At 47.1% G+C, this 21,317-nt stretch overlaps 1 protein-coding gene across 2 annotated transcripts in view; it reads left to right on the top strand.

Annotated features, from left to right (window-relative positions):
• The window catches only part of RARG (retinoic acid receptor gamma), a 105,628-nt gene extending 97,140 nt beyond the window's left edge, over window positions 1-8,488 (top strand). Inside the window, exons 7-8 of one of the 2 annotated variants that reach the window (XM_056859947.1) lie at window positions 6,358-6,516; window positions 8,245-8,488. In XM_056859947.1, the coding sequence (XP_056715925.1) occupies window positions 6,358-6,516; window positions 8,245-8,426 (341 nt within the window). In that variant the 3' untranslated portion in view covers window positions 8,427-8,488. The remainder of the gene's footprint in view (window positions 1-6,357; window positions 6,517-8,244) is intronic. The other variant, XM_056859948.1, reaches the window with a different exon arrangement.
• Window positions 8,489-21,317: the final 12,829 nt, after the last annotated feature.

Here is a 21,317-nt window from a genome sequence, read left to right as displayed (position 1 = left end):
ACTAGGCCCTTGCAAGGATAATTCTCCCAGTTCTCACTGACGAGAGTGTTCCAAATGTGTCTCCTGTTTCATCACTCCAAGGAGCAGGCGGGAGTTTTGGCCGGGTCGGTATTTTCTTCCACCTGCAGTGAAAAAGGGTAGGAGGATGACTTTTGAAACTGCAGGATGCTCTAAGTCATTACCATTAGAAGAAGAAGAAGAGGTGGTTTTTATATGCTGACTTTCTCTACCACTTAAGGTAGAATCATAGAATCATAGAGTTGGAAGGGACCACCAGGGTCATCTAGTCCAACCCCCTGCACAATGCAGAAAATTCCAAACTACCCCCCACATACACACACACCCATGCCCAGAAGATGGCCAAGGTACCCTTCCTCTCATGATCTGCCTAAGGTCATAGAATCAGCATTGATGACGGATGGCCATCTAAGGTAAAAAGGTAAAGGTCCCCTTGTGCAAGCACCGGGTCATTCCTGACCCTTGGGGTGATGTCATATCCCGACGTTTGCTAGGCAGACTTTGTTTACGGGGTGGTTTGCCAGTGCCTTCCCCAGTCATCTCCCCTTTACCCCCAGCAAGCTGGGTACTCATTTGACCGGCCTCGGAAGGATGGAAGGCTGACTCAGCCTTGAGCCGGCTACCTGAAACCAACTTCCATCAGGATTGAACTCAGGTTTTGACCAGAGCCTGGACTGCAGTACTGCAGCTTACCACTCTGCGCCACGGGGCTCCTAGATGGCCATCTATCCTCTTCTTTAAAAACCTCCAGGGAAGGAGGGCTTACCACCGGCTTACAATCACCTTCCCTCCCCCTCCCCACAACAGACACCCTGTGAGGTAGGTGGGGCTTACAGAGCTCTTAACAGAACTGTGACTAGCCCAAGGTCACCCAGCTGGCTTCATGTGTAGGCGTGGGAAAACAAATCCAGTTCACCAGATTATCCTCCGCCGCTCATGTGGAGGAGTGGGGAATCAAAGAGTGGGTTCTCCATAGGACTGTTGGGGGAAAAAGTCGGTAAAATTCGGATTCGGCAAAATTCAGCCCGTTTTTATTCGGGAAATGCCGAAGTCCAAACTCCCCCTTAGGGCTGTCAAAAAAAAAAAATTCGGTACAGTTCGGATTCGGCCGAATTTGGCCCTTGTGGGTTCGGTACGTGCCGAAGTCCGAACTCCCCCACTTCGGATCCGTTCAATTCGGCGGGAATTCAAAGTTCGGGGAAAAATTCGGCCGAATAAAGCCATTAAAAACACGATCGCTCCTTTCCGCGGCTCTGGGGGGGCATTTTTGGGGTTAGAGGTCCCAAACTTTCGGCAGAGCTTCAAAGGACGTTTATTGAAAGACTCCCCAAGTTTTGTAAAGATTGGGTCAGGGGGTGCTGAGATATGGGCCCTGAAAGGGGTCCCCCCCACCCTTAATGTGCATCTCTCAGCAGAGCTTGCCGCCCACGCACAAAGCTCCCAGCCCCAACAACAGCTGAGACGTTTGCAAACCAACTGCAAAACAACTGCAAAACAACACAACCTTGTTAAACAACACCTTTGCAACACACAACTGAAACCTCCTTCCTCAAACCAGGGAGCGAGAGACTCGAGGGGGAACACACACCCCAGGCAGAACCGACGAAATCCCCGTTTGGCTTCCCCCCCACCCACAGAAACTGCTCCCTCCCCACACACACACAGACTCTGCTTTCCCCCACACACACACACATACACAGGAGAAAAATTATAGATTAAAGCCCCCAAAGGGGTCTTACTGTGGCTGTCTTCTGTTCCATCAAGAGGGGCTGAAGAGGACTTGTAATCCAAGATGATTCCAATTAGGCACGGAACGTTTTGCTCTGGAGATGCACAGGATCGGCTGATCCATTCATCCCAATAGGGAAAAGGGGAAAGGGGAAAGCCCATATCTCGGGACCCCCTGACCCAATGTTCACAAAACTTGGGGGGTATCTTAAGAACACTGGTCTGAAACTCCGCTCAAAGTTTGGGATCTGCACCCCCAAAAATGCGCCCCCTGCAGCCATGGAAAGAGAAAAGGGGGGGAGGCGATATTTCTGCCCCCACTGAACCCATCTTTACAAAACTTGGGTAGTATCTTAAGAATAATTGACTGAAGCTATGCTAAACGTTTGGGGGCTATATCCCCAAAAAAGCGCCCCCTGCAGCCACATAAATGGAAAAAGGGGGGAGGGAAAAGGGGGAGAGCCCATATCTCGAGACCCCCTGACCCAATGTTTACAAAACTTGGGGGGTATCTTAAGAACACTGGTCTGAAACTCCACTCAAAGTTTGGGATCTGTACCCCCAAAAATGCGCCCCCTGCAGCCATGGAAAGAAAAAGGGGGGGAGCCCATATCTCGGGACCCCCTGACCCAATGTTTACAAAACTTGGGGGGTACCTTAAGAAGCTTCATCTGAAGCTCCAGTGAAAGTTTTGTGTCTGTACCCCAAAAAATACGCCCCCTGCAGCCACAGAAAGGAGCGAATGTGCACAAGCACCCCCCCACACACACACACGAGGATTTCGCTCTCTCTCCCTGGCCGGGCCGCACATCAGCTGATTCCTCCAGTACTCAATCCTGACTGATTGGCCAGAAGAAGACCCAGCTTGCCCACCGATTGGCCAGGGGAGGAGAATGCTGCTTACTGACGGTTATGCTGCTTACTGACGGCCGAATTTGCCGAATTTATTCGCGAACTCCCGAACTCGCTGAATTCGGCCCCCCCGGTTGCCCGTCAGTTTTGAGTTCGGTTCCTCCCGAACTAAAAACCACCGAATCAGGGGAAATTCAGCTGATTTTCAGTTCGAGCCGAACCGAATTGACAGCCCTACTCCCCCTATTCGGATCCGTGGAATTCGGCATGAAATTCCGTGTTCCCTAATAAATTCGACCGAATAAAGCTGGCAGCTCGGATCAGTTTAAAGACCCTCCCGCCCGCCTTCTCGGGGCTCCCAGGAAGGCAGGCAGGTGGGTCTTCAAATTGATCCGCGCTGCCAGCCTTGGCAGCGGGGATCTGTTTAAAGAGCCAGCCCCCCTCTTCCAGGTGAAGGGGCAATTCCCAAATTCTGCAACCCAAACCTGCCATTAGAAAAACCACACTCATAAAGAGCCTACCCCCCCTCTTCCAGATGAAGGGGCAATTCCCAAATTCTGCAACCCAAACCTGCCATTAGAAAAACCACACCCATTTAGATACAGTTGCGTAGCTTTGCTAGGGGGTTGTGTGCTTGATGTTACAGCCCCCACTTGCAGTGCATATAGGAATCAATTGTTGCCACCCCCCATCACACACATAGCAGCTTGTAGATATGATGAGGGGGGAGCACATCACACTGATACTCAGGTGTCTCCTGAACTGTCTCCCTCTTGCCTTCTAAAACTGGGGAAGGGCCGTGGTTCAGTGGTAGAGCATCTGCTTAGCATGCAGAGGGTCCAAGGTTCAATCTCTGGCATCTTCTGTTGAAAAGACCAGGCAGTAGGTGATGTGAAAGGCTACTGCCTGAGACCCTGGAGAGCTGCTGCCAGTATGAGTAGACAATACTGACTTTGATGGACCTATTCTCTCCAGGGTCAGAGGAGCATGCCTATTATATTGGGTGCTGTGGAACACAGGCAAGATGTTGCTGCTGCAGTCGTCTTGTTTTGGGGCTTCCTAGAGGCCCCTGGTTGGCCACTGTGTGAACAGACTGCTGGACCTGATGGGCCTTGGTCTGAGCCAGCATGGCTTTTCTTATGTTGTAAGGGTCAGATTCAGTGTATGACTACTTTATGTGTTCATGTGACCTGAGGTGCTGATGATGACCCTGAATCCTTGACTGTCCTGGTATACCTGGGAAACAAGCTCCATCCCTATGTGTTCTATATGGCTTTTCTGATTGACTGGAAATGCTTCAAACCAAGTTCGCAGGGCCCTTTCCACTTCAGAATTGCCTAAACCCAGGCCCGAATGCCTCCCAGAAGTCTTCTCAAACATGTTGCTTCAAAGTAGCTTTTGGTGGCCTTTACTTTTATTAACAAAGCTCCCTTGACCTGAGATCTTGAGCCGTGCAATAGCATTAAAATTAGTTGCACAGTGTTAATAAACCATACTAAAAACATATAAAACATGAACATAAAACATAATAGTAAAGCTAGCATTATGATTTAGTTCTGAGTGTGAGACAAAACTGCAGACAAAAATTTAGATACCAATCTCGTCATTTCCTGGCAAATATCAGTTAGCAGAAAGGAGATTGCATTTGGTTCAGGAGCAAGTTGATACTTTCTCAGAATAGGGTTAATCCACAATCCTCTAAATGAGGGCCAGTGCGTACAAAATAATAGCACATGGTCAGTAGTCTCAATCAGAACAGCTGCAGGATAGGATCCATTGGAACCCCGTGGTGCAGAGTGGTAAGCTGCACTACTGCAGTCCAAGCTCTGCTCATGACCTGAGTTTGATCCCGACGAGAGTCGGTTTCAGGTAGCCGGCTCAAGGTTGACTCCGCCTTCCATCCTTCCGAGGTTGGTAAAATGAGGACCCAGCTTGCTGGGGGTAAAGGGAAGATGACTGGGGGAGGCACTGGCAAACCACCCTGTAAACAAAGTCTGCCTAGGAAACGTCAGGATATAACGTCACCCCATGGGTCAGGAATGACCCGGTGCTTGCACAGGGGACCTTTACCTTTATAGCTTCCATTGAGTTCTGCTGTATGTAGAGCGTTCATTCAATCTGCCCAACATGAATACACAGCGGCTGCTCGGGACAATAAGGTGTTTTAGATATAGTAGAAGGTGAACAGGAGGGGATATTCCAAGAGCCAGAGTAGAACAAATGCGCCGAGCACGAAGTTTGGTACTAATTTTATCAAATTGAAATCGCCTCTTTTTCCCCTCTCTCTGCGCCTCATGATGACCTTTACCTTGAATTACAGCAAGAGAGAGACCCAAGTATTCCAACTTAGTATCCACAGGTTTCATCCAGGTACTTTTGTAGGTATCCACCCTCCGCCAATGCAAAGGACTTCTTTGGCTGTCTGGTACTGGGAAAGGAAACTCTTAATCTTAAAGTAAAGGCCCACCCAGGCCCACTTTTCCAGATTCCTGTGCCAAATAAGATTTGCGGAAGTATCTTAGTGCATACTTCCACCTTTAGAATAAAAAAAGCATACTAAAATGCTGACATAGAATCATAGAGTTGGAAGGGACCACCAGGGTCATCTAGTCCAACCCCCTGCACAATGCAGGAAAATCACAACTACCTCACACCAACACCCCCAGTGACCCCCACTACATGCCCAGAAGATGGCCATAATCACATATTCTGTTTATACCATAAGTGCACATTGGCAGTTAACCTAGCTTCATTTTGTTTGGCTGTGTGTGTGAACCCCCTCTTGTACAGTGAGATTTGTGTTTGGTTTTTTTAAAAAAACTAATTGGATAGGTAGGGAATGAAAACAGAACGCTGCCACGGCAGGAAGCGGGTTTTGATGTCTGCCCTACTTCGGGCCTAGCATGCTCCGGGCTTGCTTGCATAATGGCCAATGCATAGCGTTTTTAAAAACACATTTGATTCTAAAGCTTATGAGACTCCTCGAGGCGATGTCAGTAGAACGGGATGAAACCGCATACAGTTCCAATCAGGACAAAGTTTAAAAGCGAGAACAGCGTAGAAACAAGCAAGAGCCCATTCATAGAAACTGAGCACAACTTCAGGAAACACTTGGAAGAAAGGAAAAGTTTTCTATTGTCAGGGTAGTAGATGTGGGAGGGCAAACTGCTATTCCCTTGCTGGGGTGTATGCAGAGGTTGATTTTGAAATTAGAGCCAAGCTCATATATCCCGACAGCAGGAACAGACTGGCTATTTAATTTACAAGGAATTTTCCTGGCAGGCTGCTATCGTAGAGGGCGGCTGGTGGCCAGGGGCATGCCAAGCCAAGCCCCAGTAACTAGGGATGTGCAGCTTTTAAAAGTTGAGTTTTGCAGCTCCAGATATCCGGGAACCAAAAAATATCGGTATTCCCAGTTTCCCAGTTTCCAAATACCAGTTTGTATTCGGATCCGCTCCCCCCACCCCAAGATTTCAATATTTTTCCACTCCATTATTCCCTACGGGGAATATTTCTGGGGGACTGGAGCGGCTGTTTTTAAAGCGATTGGCACCAAAATTGCAACAGAGCTGCTGGTGCCTGTCCTTTAAATAAGTGCTAAATTTCAAGTGAATTGGACTATTCTACAAACAAGAATAGCATACATAAAAAGTAAAACAAAAAAACCATACAATACAAACATAAAAATTATATATATATATAATTTTCGCAGCAGTATGTCTAGCCCCCAACTCCCATGCCTTGGTCCCTTGTCCCCAGATCGGATGGACCTGGAGGAGCCGGAGAAAGTGGACAAGCTGCAGGAGCCGTTGCTGGAAGCACTGAAGATCTACGCTCGCCGACGTCGACCCAACAAGCCTTACATGTTCCCCCGTATGCTGATGAAGATCACTGACCTGCGGGGCATCAGCACCAAAGGTGAGTACAAATCGTTGCATGAATCGCCTGGCCGAGCCCGCACTCTGGCACATATAGGATCGTCATCATCCTGATTTGTTACCTTGTGTAACAGCAGGAAATGCTGTGCTCTTTGATTTGACACCAACCCGCTTCCTAACAGTACAGGGCTAAATGATCCCAGGCGCCTCTGGTTCCTCCGCTTCCCGACACTTTGCTGGCTCCCATCCGGGATGCAAAACATCTCTTTGGCTGCTTCCACATGAGGGAACGATTCTCCATTGTACAGTTATCGCTACTGCAAATGCAGAGGCATTAGCAGCTCCAGAGGAGCATCCACAATGTACAATGCTTCAGTCTTTCATCCCTTTCCCCTCATGCCTGTCATGCCTAACCATCCACCCCTTGCTACGCTGAATGGGTTTTTGCTGGCTTAAAAAAAGCGTAGTAGATACATTGCTAGTGTTGTAGTGATATAGCATTGTAGCAATACAGTGTTATAGTGATATATTGACTCAGTGGTAGAGCATCTGTTTGGCATGTGGAAGGTCCCAGAATCAATCCCTGGCATCCCAAGTTGAAAAGATCAGGTGATGCGAAAGACATCTGACCCTGGAAAGCCACTGCTAGTCTGAGTAAACAATACTAACCTTGATGGACCAATAGTCTGATTTATTAGAAGAAGGAAAAAAAAAGAAGAGTTGTTTTTTATATGCCCATTCCTTAAACCGGCTTACAATCACCTTCGCTTCCCCTCCCCACAACAGACACCCTGTGAGGTAGATGGGTCTGAGAGAGCTCTAAGAGAGCTGTGGCTAGCCCAAGGTCACCCAGCTGGCTTCATGTTTAGGAGTGGGAAAACCAACCCGGTTCACCAGATTACAGTCCGCCACTCATGTGGAGGAGTGGGGATTCAAACCCGGTTCTCCAGAGTCCACTGCTCCAAACCACCGCTCTTAACCAGTACACCACACTGGCTCTCTATACAGCTTCATGTATACGTGTCAAATTGCAGCCAACTTATGGCGACCCCTCATGGTGTTTTCAAGGCAAGAGATGAACATGGGTGTTTACCATTACCTGCCTGTGTGTAGCAACCCTGGACTTCCTTGGTGGTCTCCCATTCAAACCAGGGATGACCCTGCTTAGCTTCCGAGATCTGTCGTGATCAGGCTAGCCTGGCCAATCCAGGTCAGTCAGGGCCATATGTATCTACCATTGATTTTTAGAAAAAATGGCAAAAAGCCTGCCTCTGGTGGGCAGGGGGAAGTGTCAAGGGGAAAGGGAGCCAGATGTGGACAGGGAGATGAGGAAATTTACATCTTCCCATGCACATAGGGTCACACCTGCTTTGACTCTGATCTTTCCGGAAGATCAAAACAAAGCAGGTTTGAGGTCCAATCTCTAGAATCCTCTAGAAACCTCTAGAATCCCTCTAGAATGCAAGAGAAGGAGCACAAGTGGAGGATGATGTGTAAATGCTCCCAAACCTCCCACTTCAGTTTAAGAGCCAGGGCAGAGCAAATCCTTTGTGCGGAAGCCGTCTTTGAGGGCCCGATTTCATCTGCAGGTCACTCATTCTCTCAACTAGAACATGGTGGCTCCTGTCACGCACCGGCCAAAGCAGAAGTTGAGCATTGGGCAACATTGTTTATGGGAAGGAGATGGTCACTCTCACATCTCTACTTGGGGGAAGCTCCCAGGTTTCTCACGCTTGTCTCCTCCTCCTTCCCCCCCCCCCCACTATAGGTGCAGAACGAGCCATCACCCTAAAGATGGAGATCCCGGGCCCTATGCCGCCCCTCATTCGAGAAATGCTGGAAAATCCCGAGATGTTCGAAGAGGAGTTATCTCAGCCTCCACCGGCGGCAGAACCCCCCAGCTCCGAGGAGAGCCCGGCCGACCCCAAGAGCCAGGAGGAGGCTCCCTAGCATCACATGAGATCTGGGATCTAGGCTAGGAAAGGCGGGGAGAAAGTCCTTTTCCGTGTATCTCCTCGGTCCTTCCCTTCGCTCATTTCCTCCGGGACTGTACGCTTGCCTTCCCCGCTCTTGGCCGTGCACCAGAGACTGGGATAACGGCAGTGCTCGAGACCAACTAGGAGGCACGCGCACCCCTTTCCTCTGCTATGATGGGTGACTTGGGGGCAGATGTCTCTTGCCTTAACCTTTTTTCCTACAGGGTCTGGGACGCATACTCGGAAGCCTTCGCTCCCAACCCCCAAGCTTTGCCAAAGTCCCAGGTTGCCTGTCCTGTCGAGTCGGGTGCCCTCAAGCCAAATATTCAGGACGTGGGAGCCCCCAAGGGGCTTGGACTCAGAGAACCTCCCTTTCAAAACGGGAGGATCTCCAAATGTGCAATTTTGGTGCCGGTGAGAAAACGGGCACCTCGAGAGCCGACAGAGAGACTTGACAGTGCGTAGGCCTCTAGGCGGCGGTCCTCCGTCCCTCGCCGCTCCGCCATCCTGACTGAGGATCAATGTACCCTGCATCCTCCCAAGCCAAGAACCCAGGCATCCGGGACGCTATTTATTCAGGTCTCTGAAGACAGAGGGATGGCATTCCTCCCCAGCTCCCCCGCGCACACGAAGATTATCTTGGACCAATGACTTTGGGGGTTTGGGGAGAGCAAAGCCAGGACTTCAACACATCCCTATGCCCTATCAGAACTCTTCTGGGGGGTGGGAGGGGTGGGCTAATAACCATTTTTGTCGATTCTAATGGCGGGATGTGTATTTTTTTTTTGAGGGGGTGAGTACAGGAGGGGGGAAACGGGGCTTTTTGTGAGTGTTTTTTGTTAGCTGTATAAAGTGCTAATGTTTTGTTGTCGGGGCAGAGATCAATCCCATAGTGGGAAGGGGTGGGGGTCGCAGTTCCCCCCCATGACCTCCCCGGTCCCAAGATGGGGGAAGGGGAGCATAGGTGTGGGGGGGAGCCTGTGTCGGTTCTCGCTTGGGATGCTTTCGACACCCATCCCCGGTGCTAAGTACTCTGCGAAGTGGACCCCAAAGGACACTAGATACCAAAGATATCAAGGAACGGGTGGAGATAAGGGGAGCGGAGCCGCGGACTGGAACCCATTTCCTCTCTCAGGGCCTCTTCTCACTGCCCTCCCAGCCTGAAGCCAGCTGCCCTGCACAAAAAGACTGAAGGGGGTGGGTGGGGGTGTTTGCGGGGAGGGGGGTGCCGCTTGTCTTAACCCGCTTTGAACTCTGTTTCCCCAGCACTTTGATAAAGAGGAGGGGGTAGATTACCTGTGCTGTAGGCAACTTAACCCCCCCTTTTCTCCCCTTCCCCTGCAGGCCTAGAGGAGACTGGAATCAGTTCCGCCCACCACCACCACAGCACTAATGGATCAAATAAAGGCATAGCCAATGCTTTCTTATCCCCTTGCCAAGAGTAAGTTTCACCCCGCTCTCTGCCTCAGTCCCTGACACTACAACAGACCCTTTTGCTGATGTTTCGCCACGAAGCGGCTGCTAATTACATCTCTCCGACCTTACCCCCCACCCCACCTCTTGCTCAAATCGGGGGCAAAAGGCAGCCAGCCAGCCAGACCCTTCACCATAGCAAGTGTGGGGTGGGGCTCATCCAGGGTTTGAGCCTCTGCTGCCACTGGGGGAACTGAGGACTGAAGGTGTTGCTGCCCCCTGCTGGTCAAGAATGGGACAACGCTTTCAGCGGGTTTTATTTATTTGTCTTTGATTTCCCCCCCCCCCGCCCTCCTCCAGAGCTGGTGATGAGGGGTAACGTTACCCCCAAGGAATAGGAGCTGTGCTGATCGTCCCTGGTTGTCTTAAGCTGCCAATTAAAAAAAAAAAAGATTACCCCAGGCCTTAAAATAGAGTCTGTTTGCTGGGTGGGGGGGGGGGGGCGGACAGAAGAGAGGGCGAAGCCTTTCTGTGATGTTTACAGAACAGCTTTCCATGGTATTTTCGAGGAATCTCTCCTGACCCCCTGCACTCCCAGCTGTGCCACAAAAGAGAGGGGACTTTTCTATTTTTGCAAAATAAAGTGATGGAAACCCAAACGTTCCTTCATGTCTTCGTTTGTTCCGAACATGTCAGTCCAGCTGCAGTGAGACTACTCGCGCCTGTGGTGTGGAGCGGTTATTTGTGGCAACATCTGTTGCCAGAGGTAGAAGCCGATGCAGCTGCCGCCCCTGGATGAAGGCATGGCGTGGGTTCCGTGCCCAGTGGAGCAGGCGGCATCTGGGTTGCATTTACGCCCGCTTTTTGGAAAAGTGGATGCTGATAAACACAACTGTGTGTTGTTTGTTCTGACCTCTGCTTTGAGTGCCCAGATAAGAAGAAGAAGAGTTGGTTTTTATGTGCTGATTTTCTCTACCTTTTAAGGAGCCTCAAACAGGCTTACAATCTCCTTCCCTTCCCCTCCCCACAACAGACACCCTGTGAGGTAGGTGAGGCAGAGAGAGTTCGAAGAGAACTGTGACTAGCCCAGGGTCACCCAGCTGGCTTCATGTGTGGGAGTGGGGAAACCCATCTGGTTCACCAGATTAGAGTTCGGCCCTCATGAGGAGTGGGGAATCAAACTCACGTCTTCAGATTAGAGTCCGCCACTCTTAACATAAGAACATAAGAAAGGCCCTGCTGGATCAGACCAAGGCCCATCAAGTCCAGCAGTCTGTTCACACAGTGGCCAACCAGATGCCTCCAGGAAGCCACAAACAAGACGACTGCAGCAGCACCATCCTGCCTGTGTTCCACCGCACCCAATATAATAGGCATGCTCATCTGATACTAGAGAGAATAGGTATGCAGCATGACTAGTATCCATTCTAACTAATAGCCATGAATACCCCTCTCCTCCATGAATATGTCCACGCCCCTCTTAAAGCCCTCCAAGTTGGCAGCCATCACCACATCCTGAGGTAGGGAGTTCCACAATTTAACTATGCGTTGTGTGAAAAAATACTTCCTTTAATCTGTTTTGAAACTCCCTCCAGCTTTAGAAGATGACCCCGTGTTCTAGTATTATGGGAGAGGGGAAAAAACTTCTCCCTGTCCACTCTCTCCAAACCATGCATAATTTTATAGACCTCTATCATGTCTCCCCTCATCCGCCTTCTTTCCAAGCTAAACAGCCCTAAGCGTCTTAACCGCTCCCCATAGGACAGTTGCTGTAGTCCCCTAATCATTTTGTTTGCTCTTTTCTGCACCTTCTCAAGCTCTGTAATATCCTTTTTTAGGTGTGGTGACCAGAACTGTACACAGTATTCCAAGCGTGGTGTTAACATAGATTTTACCAAGGGCAGTATGATATCAGCAGTTTTATTCTCTATTCCTTGTCTAATTATGGCCAGCATGGATTTTGCCTTTTTTACAGCAGCCACACACTGGGTTGACATCTTCATTGAGCTATCCACTACCACCCCAAGATCCTTTTCTTGGTCTGTCGCTGCCAGCACAGATCCCATCAGTGTATATGTGAAGTTGGGATTTTTTGCCCCAATATGCATCACTTTACACTTGCTCACATTGAATCTCATTTGCCATTTTAATGCCCATTCTTCCAGTATGCAGAGATCCTTCTGGAGCTCTTCACAGTCCGATTTTGTTTTAACCACCCTAAATAATTTGGTGTCATCTGCAAACTTGGCTACTTCACTGTTTAACCCCAATTCCAGGTCATTGATGAACAGGCTAAAAAGCACCGGTCCCAACACAGATCCCTAAGGCACCCCACTGCTCACATCCCGCCATTGTGAGAACTGACCATTGATTCCTACTCTCTGCTTCCTATTTTTCAGCCAGCTCTCAATCCATAAGACGACTTGTCCTCTTATCCCATGACTATGAAGTTTGCTTAGCAGTCTTTGGTGGGGGACTTTGTCAAAAGCTTTTTGGAAATCCAAACACACAATATCCACAGGCTCATTCCTGTCCACATGCTTATTGACGCTTTCAAAAAACTCTAATAGGTTAGTGAGACAGGATTTTGGGTTTTGCCCAGCAGACCTTGCCCTTCTATATGCTTGACAATTCGATCTTTAATAATGCTTTCCACTAATTTACCCGGAACAGACGTTAAGCTAACTGGCCTGTAATTTCCTGGATCCCCCCTGGAACCTTTTTTATAAATGGGTGTTACATTGGCCATTCTCTAGTCCTCTGGTACAGAAGCTGATCGAAGGGACATATTACATATCTTTGTTAGAAGTTCAGCAATTTCCCATTTGAGTTCTTGAAGAACTCTAGGATGAATACCGTCTGGTCCCTGTGACTTGTTAGTTTGCAGTTTGACTAGACGTTCTTGGACTTCCTGCCTTGTTACCACTATTTGCCTCAGTTCCTCATTTCCCCCTCTCCAAAATCTCTGTTCAGGAGAAGGAATCTGCCCTGTATCTTCAACAGTGAAGACAGATGAGCAGAATTCATTTAGTTTTTCAGCAATCGCTTTATCCTTCCTTAGAGTTCCTTTACTCCCATTGTCATCCAATGGTCCAACTGCTTCCCTAGCTGGTTTCCTACTCCTAATATACTTAAAGAATTTCTTTGTTTTGATGTGTTTAGCAATATGCCCCTCACAATCTTTTTTTGCATCTCTAATTATCTGCTTGCACTTCCTTTGTGCAAGTTTGTGTTTGCTTCTGTTCGCCTCGTTTGGGCAAACCTTCCAGTCTCTGAAGGAAGGCTTTTTTTCTCCAATTGCCATCCTTTGCAGGTCTCCTTCACCTTACCCATTAGCCATGGTGGTGACCTCTTGGGCTTATTATTACCTTTCTTGACCTGCGGTATACAAGCTAGCTGAGCCTCCAGTAATGTGGACTTGAGTAACCCCCAAGCCTTTTCAAGAGATTTCACCCTCCTAACTGTTCCTTTCAACTTCCTCTTTACCAGTTTTCTCATTTTAGAGAAGTTTCCTCTTTTAAAGTCAAAGGTAATTGTGTGAGATTTCCCAGTCACTTTCCCACTTGCATATAAATTAAATTTGATGCCATTGTGATCACAATTGCCAACAGGCTCAACTACATGCACATCCCGCACTAAGTCACTGGCAGCACCACAGAGTATTAACCATTACACCACGCAGTGGGATTGATCAGTCGTGAGCTTAGGCCACTTGGAAAAAGAAAGGGGCTAGACAAATTCAAGGAGGACAGATCTAACAATGCCTATTAGGAAGACCACTAACTAGAACCTCCAAGGGCAGAAGCAGTATATCTCAATATTTGATAGCAGGAACAGGCAACAATGGAGGTTGTTGACCTTGTTGTTGTTTTTTTGCTTTCCAGAGGCATTTTGCTGGCTGACATTGGGATCCAAATATATTGGACTAAATAGCCTGATAAATATTGGACTAAATATATGGGTGTGCCGACTCCGGGATGGGAAGTTGCTGGAGATTTGGGGGCAGGGCAGAGTCTGGGAAGAGGAGGGAACTCGATGTGGATAGGATGCCATAGGGCCCGCCCTCCAAAGCGGCCATTTACTCCAGTGAGAAGTGATCTCTGTAGTCTTGAGTTCTTACTTGTAATCCCAGGAGAACTCCAGGCCCCACCTGGAAGTTAAAATCCAAACAAAACAACACCAGGCTAAGGTTAATATTTTGCTAATATTAGCAAAATTAAGAATAATTCATAACATTGATATAAAGACCAAACATATTAGAGTAGTCACATAGAACCAAACCAGCAAAGACGCACAAACCCAACCTCACAGAAGAGGTAAAGAATAAATAAAGTCCATAGTGAACTCCAAAATAGATAGATCGTCTTCTGCAGGAAAAAGTAGATCAAGGGATTCTTCAATATGTAGACAGCAACGATTAAAATAGATCAAGGGAGACAGACGTTCCGGATAGACGATTAAGATCCATTTGCGCCAATGGCTTCATCAGTCACTTGATCTCAGTATAACCATTAGCTTTTGCTGTGTGTCAGTCATATTTCCATCAAGCTCACCTGGAGGTTGGCAACCCTAACTAAATAGCTGCCCAGGTCCCTGCACCTGGGGGGCTGTGCTGGGAGCCCCTACTGCCCTGCAGCCAGCTGCCTGAGACGCTACCCTGAATCTCCGCTCCGTGGAGTCGCTGCTGATCCTTGTGTTGCCTGAGATTCAGGTTGGAGGGGGCAGGCTGGATTAACCACTAAGCAAAATCAGCATGTGCCTAGCCCTAGGGCATCAAGGGAAGGGGGGGCGCCGCAGAAATTCCCCATTGCCGCATTTACCCTGGACCGTATGGTGCAAAACTGCAAATGGTGCAGCTGAACCAGGGACCACAAGTAGGGCCCCCCTCAATAAATGAAAACATTACATACATACAGTGTGATTCAAAAAACAAACTGAACATCACATTTTTTACTCTTTAAAAAAAAACATCAGGATGATGAAAAAGTGGGAACTGAGAATAATCACACAAATATATATAAAGTGGAAATATACAAAAATAAACAATATTTTCCATCTTAATTGTAAGTTTTGTTTTGTTTCAAAAAATAACATGTTATCTGATGGTTAATTCTTGATTATATTTTGCATTACATATATGTGGGGGCACTGAAATCTTTTAAGTGCTTAGGGCCTCTAAAGGTCTTAATCTGGCCCTGGGAGCGGGGGGATCAGCTATAGGGCAGTAGGGCCCCCCAAACACCCTACAACTGATTCTCCCCCAGGTTACTTGAGTGATTCTGGGAATCACTAAGACTTCTCCTGGCCAGCTACATCAGAGAGTTCTTAGGGTCAAATGCAAAGATGGCCAGGTCTATACCACTATGTCTTTAATGGATATGTTGAAGAGGGGTTCGTGGTTAAGTGTGGCAGACTCTAATCTGGAGAAACGGGTTCGATTCCCCGCTCCATGTGAGGCCTGCTTGGACCAGTCACAGTTCTCTCAGAACTCTCTCAGCTCACAGGGAGGCAGGCAATGGCCAACCACAGCTGAACATCTCTTTCCTTGAAAAGCCTTCGGGTTCGCCATAAGTCAGCTGTGACTTTCCACCACCAGAAGAGGAGTGGCAGCTATTCTGAGCCATTCACAACAAGCTCCACTTCCCAAACATTCATCTTCTGTGCACCTATGAAGCCCTGAGCATCTGGTTACGCTACGTTTTGTTTTATTGAGACAGGAACGCTATATACACGTTGCTGTGAAAGTGTATACACACACACACCTGTAAGAAACCGCCTATCCACGTTCACTTTAAAACTAGGGACCAGCGGCCAGACAAATGTGGGGGGTCTAAACTGTACATTCAACCACAAAGGCATTGACTGTAATGTGAAAATGGCTCAACACAAGTAGTAAGAAAAATGCCCAGGGGGTTGTTTTTATTGATTATTTGAACTCTAGAGTCCATTTATCCTATTGATTTGTTCCTGGCAGGAAACTGGGAAAGGGGAGGGATTGTCCTCTCATTTAGTGGGGCCGTTGGCCATGTTAACCTGTTACAGTGACCACATGTACATCCTGCATGCCTGTGCATAAACCTTTCTGTAAGCAAGAGCCAATGCTTGTTTGCCTTACAAATAAAACCAGAGACCAGTAGCTGGGAAAATGTGTAGTTTCACTCACATGTTGGGAATGGCTGCATCAGAGAAAGTTTGCCTCGTTCCAACCCACAGATATTGTTTCTTTTAAAAAATTAACCATGCAGCAGGGGGCGCTGCTGCCCGGCTTCGTCTATTCTTCCTTTTGTCCACTTGCTCGTTACAGAAAGGAGCGGGTATATATGAACACATGAAGCTGCCTTATTCTGAATCAGACCCTTGGTCCATTGAAGTCAGCATTGTCTACTCAGACCGGCAGTGGCTCTCCAGGGTCTTGGGCAGGGGCCTTTCACATCACCTACTTGCCTAGTCCCTTTAACTGGAGATGCCGGGGATTGATCCTGGGCCCTTCTGCATGCCAAGCAGATGCTCTACCACTGAACACTGTAAGCGAAAGAGGAAGGTGTGGCTTAGGGGACAGTGTGACTGGATAGAAGAGGCCAGGGACAGTTGGCTGCGTCCTCTCAAAAGTGGGCACTGAGTCGATGGCAAACCACCTCTGAATGTCTCTTACCTAGAATACCCTACAGGGTCACCATAAGTCAGCTGTGACTTGATTTTATATATATATAAAATATATATATAAAAAATATATATATATAATATATATATACACACACACACACACACACACACAGAGGTGTGTATATATATATTGATACACACACACACACACACATATATGTGTGTGTGTGTGTATGTATGTATGTATGTACGTATGTATGTATGTATGTATGTATGTAATCATGCAGAACTTTACATTTATCTCTGTTGAAATGCATTTTATTGGTTTTAGCCCAATTCTCCAGCCTGTCAAGATCATCTTGTATCCTGGCTCTGTTTTCTACCGTATTTGCTACCCCTCCCAATTTAGTATAATCTGCAAATGTAATAAGCATCCCCCCCTATTCCTTCATCCAAATCACACACATATATATGTGTGAATGAATGAATGAATGAATGAATGTGCCATCATGTCACAACCAATTTATGGTAACCCCAAGAAGGGGCTTTCAAAGCAAGTGAGAAACAGAGGTGGTTTTCCAGGCCCTTCCTCTGCAGTATCTTCCTTGGTGGTCTCCCATCCAGATACCAACCCCACTTAGCTTTCCAGATCTGACGAGATCGAGCTACACCATACCGTTCCGCATCCCTATTACAACCTACTTTAAACAAAATGAGAGGACTGGATTGCTGAATTTTGCTCTTTGTCCCAAGGTGGCGCCAGCTGCTATTTCTCGGGGTGAGGTGAGGTGACAGCTCTCAAACCAGACATGGGTTCTCAACTGTTAAGTGGGAACAGGGAGAATTGGATGGGGAAATCATTGAATTCTTATTTTATAACTGCAGCTACCAATTCTCCATGCTGCAATTTTTCACATTGTTTTTTTCCTGCCCAAACAGAAAAAAAGTCCCAACTTCAAAGCATGGGGTGGGGGCATTTTTAGGGGAAGACTGCTGTGGATGCAAAGGATTAAGCCACTTTCTCCTCCTGCGACTGATTCATCCCTAAAAATGTTTTTCCCTGCAGTCATTTTAATCAGCAAGTACAGGTTGGGTAAATCTGTTTGCGGGTGTAGCATGAAATCCTGCCCTCTCAGAGATCCATACAAGACGTACTCAAGGAAATGCAAAAAGGAAATTGGTTCGTTTTATCATGCTTGGTGGACTTGTGAAAAAGCTAAGAAATTTTGGGAAATGATATATAATGAAATAAGGGTGGTTTTACAACAGAATGTACCTAAAACACCTGAAATGATGCTTCTCAGTATGGTGCCAGACCAAATCTTTACTTATAGAACATTTTTGATATATGCCACAACAGTGGCTAGACTGATATATGCAGCTAAATGGAAGTCTGACGAGATACCAGAAAAAAAAGACTGGATAAGTAAAATGCTGGAAATGATGGAGATGGCTAAACTAACAGCTTTTATTAATGAAAGTGATAATGAACGATTTTTGGGGGAGTGGGAGGCGTGGAGAATATACTGTGAAAGTTATTTCTCAATAGGTCAATTTAAAGGTTATTCCTTAATATAATCCCTAATTTGAACTTCTTATTATAGATATTTTAGAATATTTTAGAATGTTATATGAACTGGATTTGATAATATAAGATAAATAAGATAAATATAATGTAAATCTACAAATGAGGATTACATGTTGGCAAAAGTATATACAAATTAGAGTGAAGGGGAAGTCCCCTTTTTTTGTAATAGATAATTGTCTTTGTTTTCTACTCTGTTTAAATTTATAAGAATTACGTGATGAAAACTGATTTAGTTTGTAATAAATGAGAAAATAATAAAAAAATTATTAAAAAAAAAAAAGACGTACTCAAAAAAATCCCACGTCTTTTCGTCCGGTGGGGAATAAAGTAGTAGGAAGGGGCCAGTCTTAAGCAGAAAAACAACTAAAGAGGGAAAGAGTAAAGCAGCCCCCTCCCCACTGACATCCCTTCCATTCAAAACTCATGGCCTCATGCCTGATTATGCTTTAGAAAGGAGTGAAGAGAAAATTTACAGACGACTGCCTGTTTGGAGCAGAGCCTTCCAGGTACTAGCTGGAGCTCTCCCACTATTACAACTGATCTCCAGCGGATAGAGATCAGTTCCCCTGGAGAAAATGGCCGCTTTGGCCATTGGACTCTATGGCATTGAAGTCCCTCCCCTCCTCAGGCTCCGCCCTAAAAAAACTCCTGCTGGTGGCAAAGAGGGACTTGGCAACTCTAGCCCTCCCAGATGTTGCAAAGGCAAGAAGAACTTCCTTTGTGTTTCAAAAGAAACAGGACCGGCCGGGCCACGAAAGGGGAGGCCACTTAACCCCTTCACATTTCCTGCTAGCTGCTGGTTCCCTTTCTTCCTTCAAACCCACATCTTCTACAAATACTTCCATGGACATCCACAACAGGGTTACCAACATCTGAACTTTAACTGGCACTTGTGGCTGTGCAGAGACCACCGACGAATGATGCAGGCACTAATTCCGGGGTTCCCGACCTTGTGGAGCCTGGGTGGGCGCTTAGGGGATGTTGAGAACATTTAGAGGGCACCACCTCAAAATGGTTGCTGTGGGGGCCAGTGACAGCATGTGGGGAGCTTCCAAGCCAAGCATCCTCCTACAGAGGAGGCAGCTTTTGAAGAAGAAGAAGAAGAAGAGTTGGTTTTTATATGCTGATTTTCTCTGCCTTTTAAGGAGCCTCAAACCGGCTTACAATCTCCTTCCTTTCTTCTCCCCACAACAGACACCTGGTGAGGTAGGTGAGGCTGAGAGAGCTCAGAGAAAACTGTGACTAGCCCAAGGTCACCCAGCAGGCTTTATGTGGAGGAGGGGGGAAACTGACCTGGTTCATCAGATTAGAGTCTGCTGCTATTGTGGAGGAAGGGGAATCAAACCTGGTTCTCCAGATTAGACTCCACCGCTGCTAACCACTACACCACGCTGTGCCATGGAACACATTAGTGGGCACCAATGTGCCCATAGACACTACACAGGTGGCTAAATGCATTAAAAGGTGGTAATGCCGACTTCCACACTGTAAAAAGCTTCACCTGTTGATTCCTGCAGACCAAGTTTATGTTAAAAGTACAAGAACAACCCAGGTTGGGTCTCCCCCCTCCACCATCTGTCAGTCCCTTGGCCCTCATGCTCCATAGTCAGAGGTAAATGAGCTTAAAATTAAGGTCCACAGCTGCCCAACCTCTGCATGAGGATAAATTCTATAACCTGAATATATTTGCATGTATTTATACAGTTTATTCTGCCTCAGCTCCCTGTACTAGGAGATAGATATAATAATCCAGCTCCACCCTTACACTGGTCAAAGTCCTGTTCAACCCCTTCTATAAGAGTGCCTCAGGCATTGTTCTTAGGTTATTTATAGAACCATAAGGACTGGAAACTTGTGGGGGGTTTTAAAGTCATTTTTGCCCGGTACGCTGAAAGCCGTGTTTGCATAGTGCAATGGTGGATTAGTGGAATATGAACAAAATAGTAGGATCATGAACCCCCCACTCCTGCAATCCACTCCTAGCTCAACATCTGCCTTCTACTTGTATCAGGCGCTGGTCTTGTCTACCTTAAACTGGGTTTCACAGAAACTGCACCGACTATGTTCTCTTAGAGCGGTGGACTCTGATCTGGAGAACCAGGTTTGATTCCCCACTCCTCCACATGAGCGGCATAGGCTAATCCGCTGAACCGGGTTGGTTTCCCCCCTCCCACACATGAAGCCAGCTGGGTGACCTTGGGCCAGTCACAGTTCTCTCAGCCCCACCTACCTCACTGGGTGTCTGTTGTGGGGAGGGGAAGGGAAGGTGATTGTAAGCTGGTTTGATTCTTCCTTAAGTGTAGGAGAATGTCGGCATATAAACACCAACTCTTCTTCTTCTGTTGGGAGGAGAGGAATGGAAGGTGAGCCACTTTGAGACTCCTTAAGGTAGAGAAAAGCGGGGTATAAAAACCTACTCTTCTTCTATTCTTATCCTTCAACTGTCCGAGGGCAAAAATCCTTCCCTTCAAAAATTCCCCCTATGAAGCCGAAATTCCATCCCAGGGAACTGATCTCTGAAATCTTAGAGATAAGCTGTAATTCCAGGAGAACTCCATGCCTCACCTAGAGTTTGACAACTCGACTTCTAACTGATGCTAGGGATTAAACCTGAATCTCTAGGTAGGTAAAGCCTGTGCTCTATCCCTGAGCTACAACTTCTCCAGGTTCAGCCCCATCCTCTTCCACTGTCATCCACACACCAGTTAGCCCCCCATATATACATTTATGCCATTCATTGGCCCTCTGTAGAAATAGCTCCAAACGTAGCAAATAGCTCCAAATGAAATAAGCTGAATTGAGCAGAAATGAGAGAGGTTTGGTTGTGTGCTCATCCTCTCCTTCTGAACCAAGTTCTTCCCCTAAAAGTCATCCAACAACCAGCAGAACCAGAGTTCTGTCCTTCCACTAACTGCAGAAACCAGCAGCTGACATTTCCCACAGCGTTGCAATTAAGTATTTGCACTTGCCAACATCTATGCCTAGAGGTGTAAACTTTCCTGACATTCTGAATCCATGGGGGAAACTGAAATATATGCAATCTTTATTACACTTTATCACGTAGGGTGAAACAAACTTATTTTACTGCTTTAATATCGTATGGTGTGTCATTTATAATAAATGTGTGTGTGTGTGTGTATGTTAAGTGCCGTCAAGTTGCTTCCGACTCATGGCGACCCTATGGATCAATGTCCTCCAAAATGTCCTATCTTTGACAGCCTGGCTCAGGTCTTGCAAATTGTAATAATACAAATTGTAATA

Source organism: Euleptes europaea, chromosome 1 (assembly GCF_029931775.1).
Source record: "Euleptes europaea isolate rEulEur1 chromosome 1, rEulEur1.hap1, whole genome shotgun sequence".
Classification (NCBI taxonomy): Eukaryota; Metazoa; Chordata; class Lepidosauria; order Squamata; family Sphaerodactylidae; genus Euleptes; species Euleptes europaea.
Note: the sequence above shows the minus strand (reverse complement) of the source record. Positions and strands in the feature narration are given on the sequence as shown.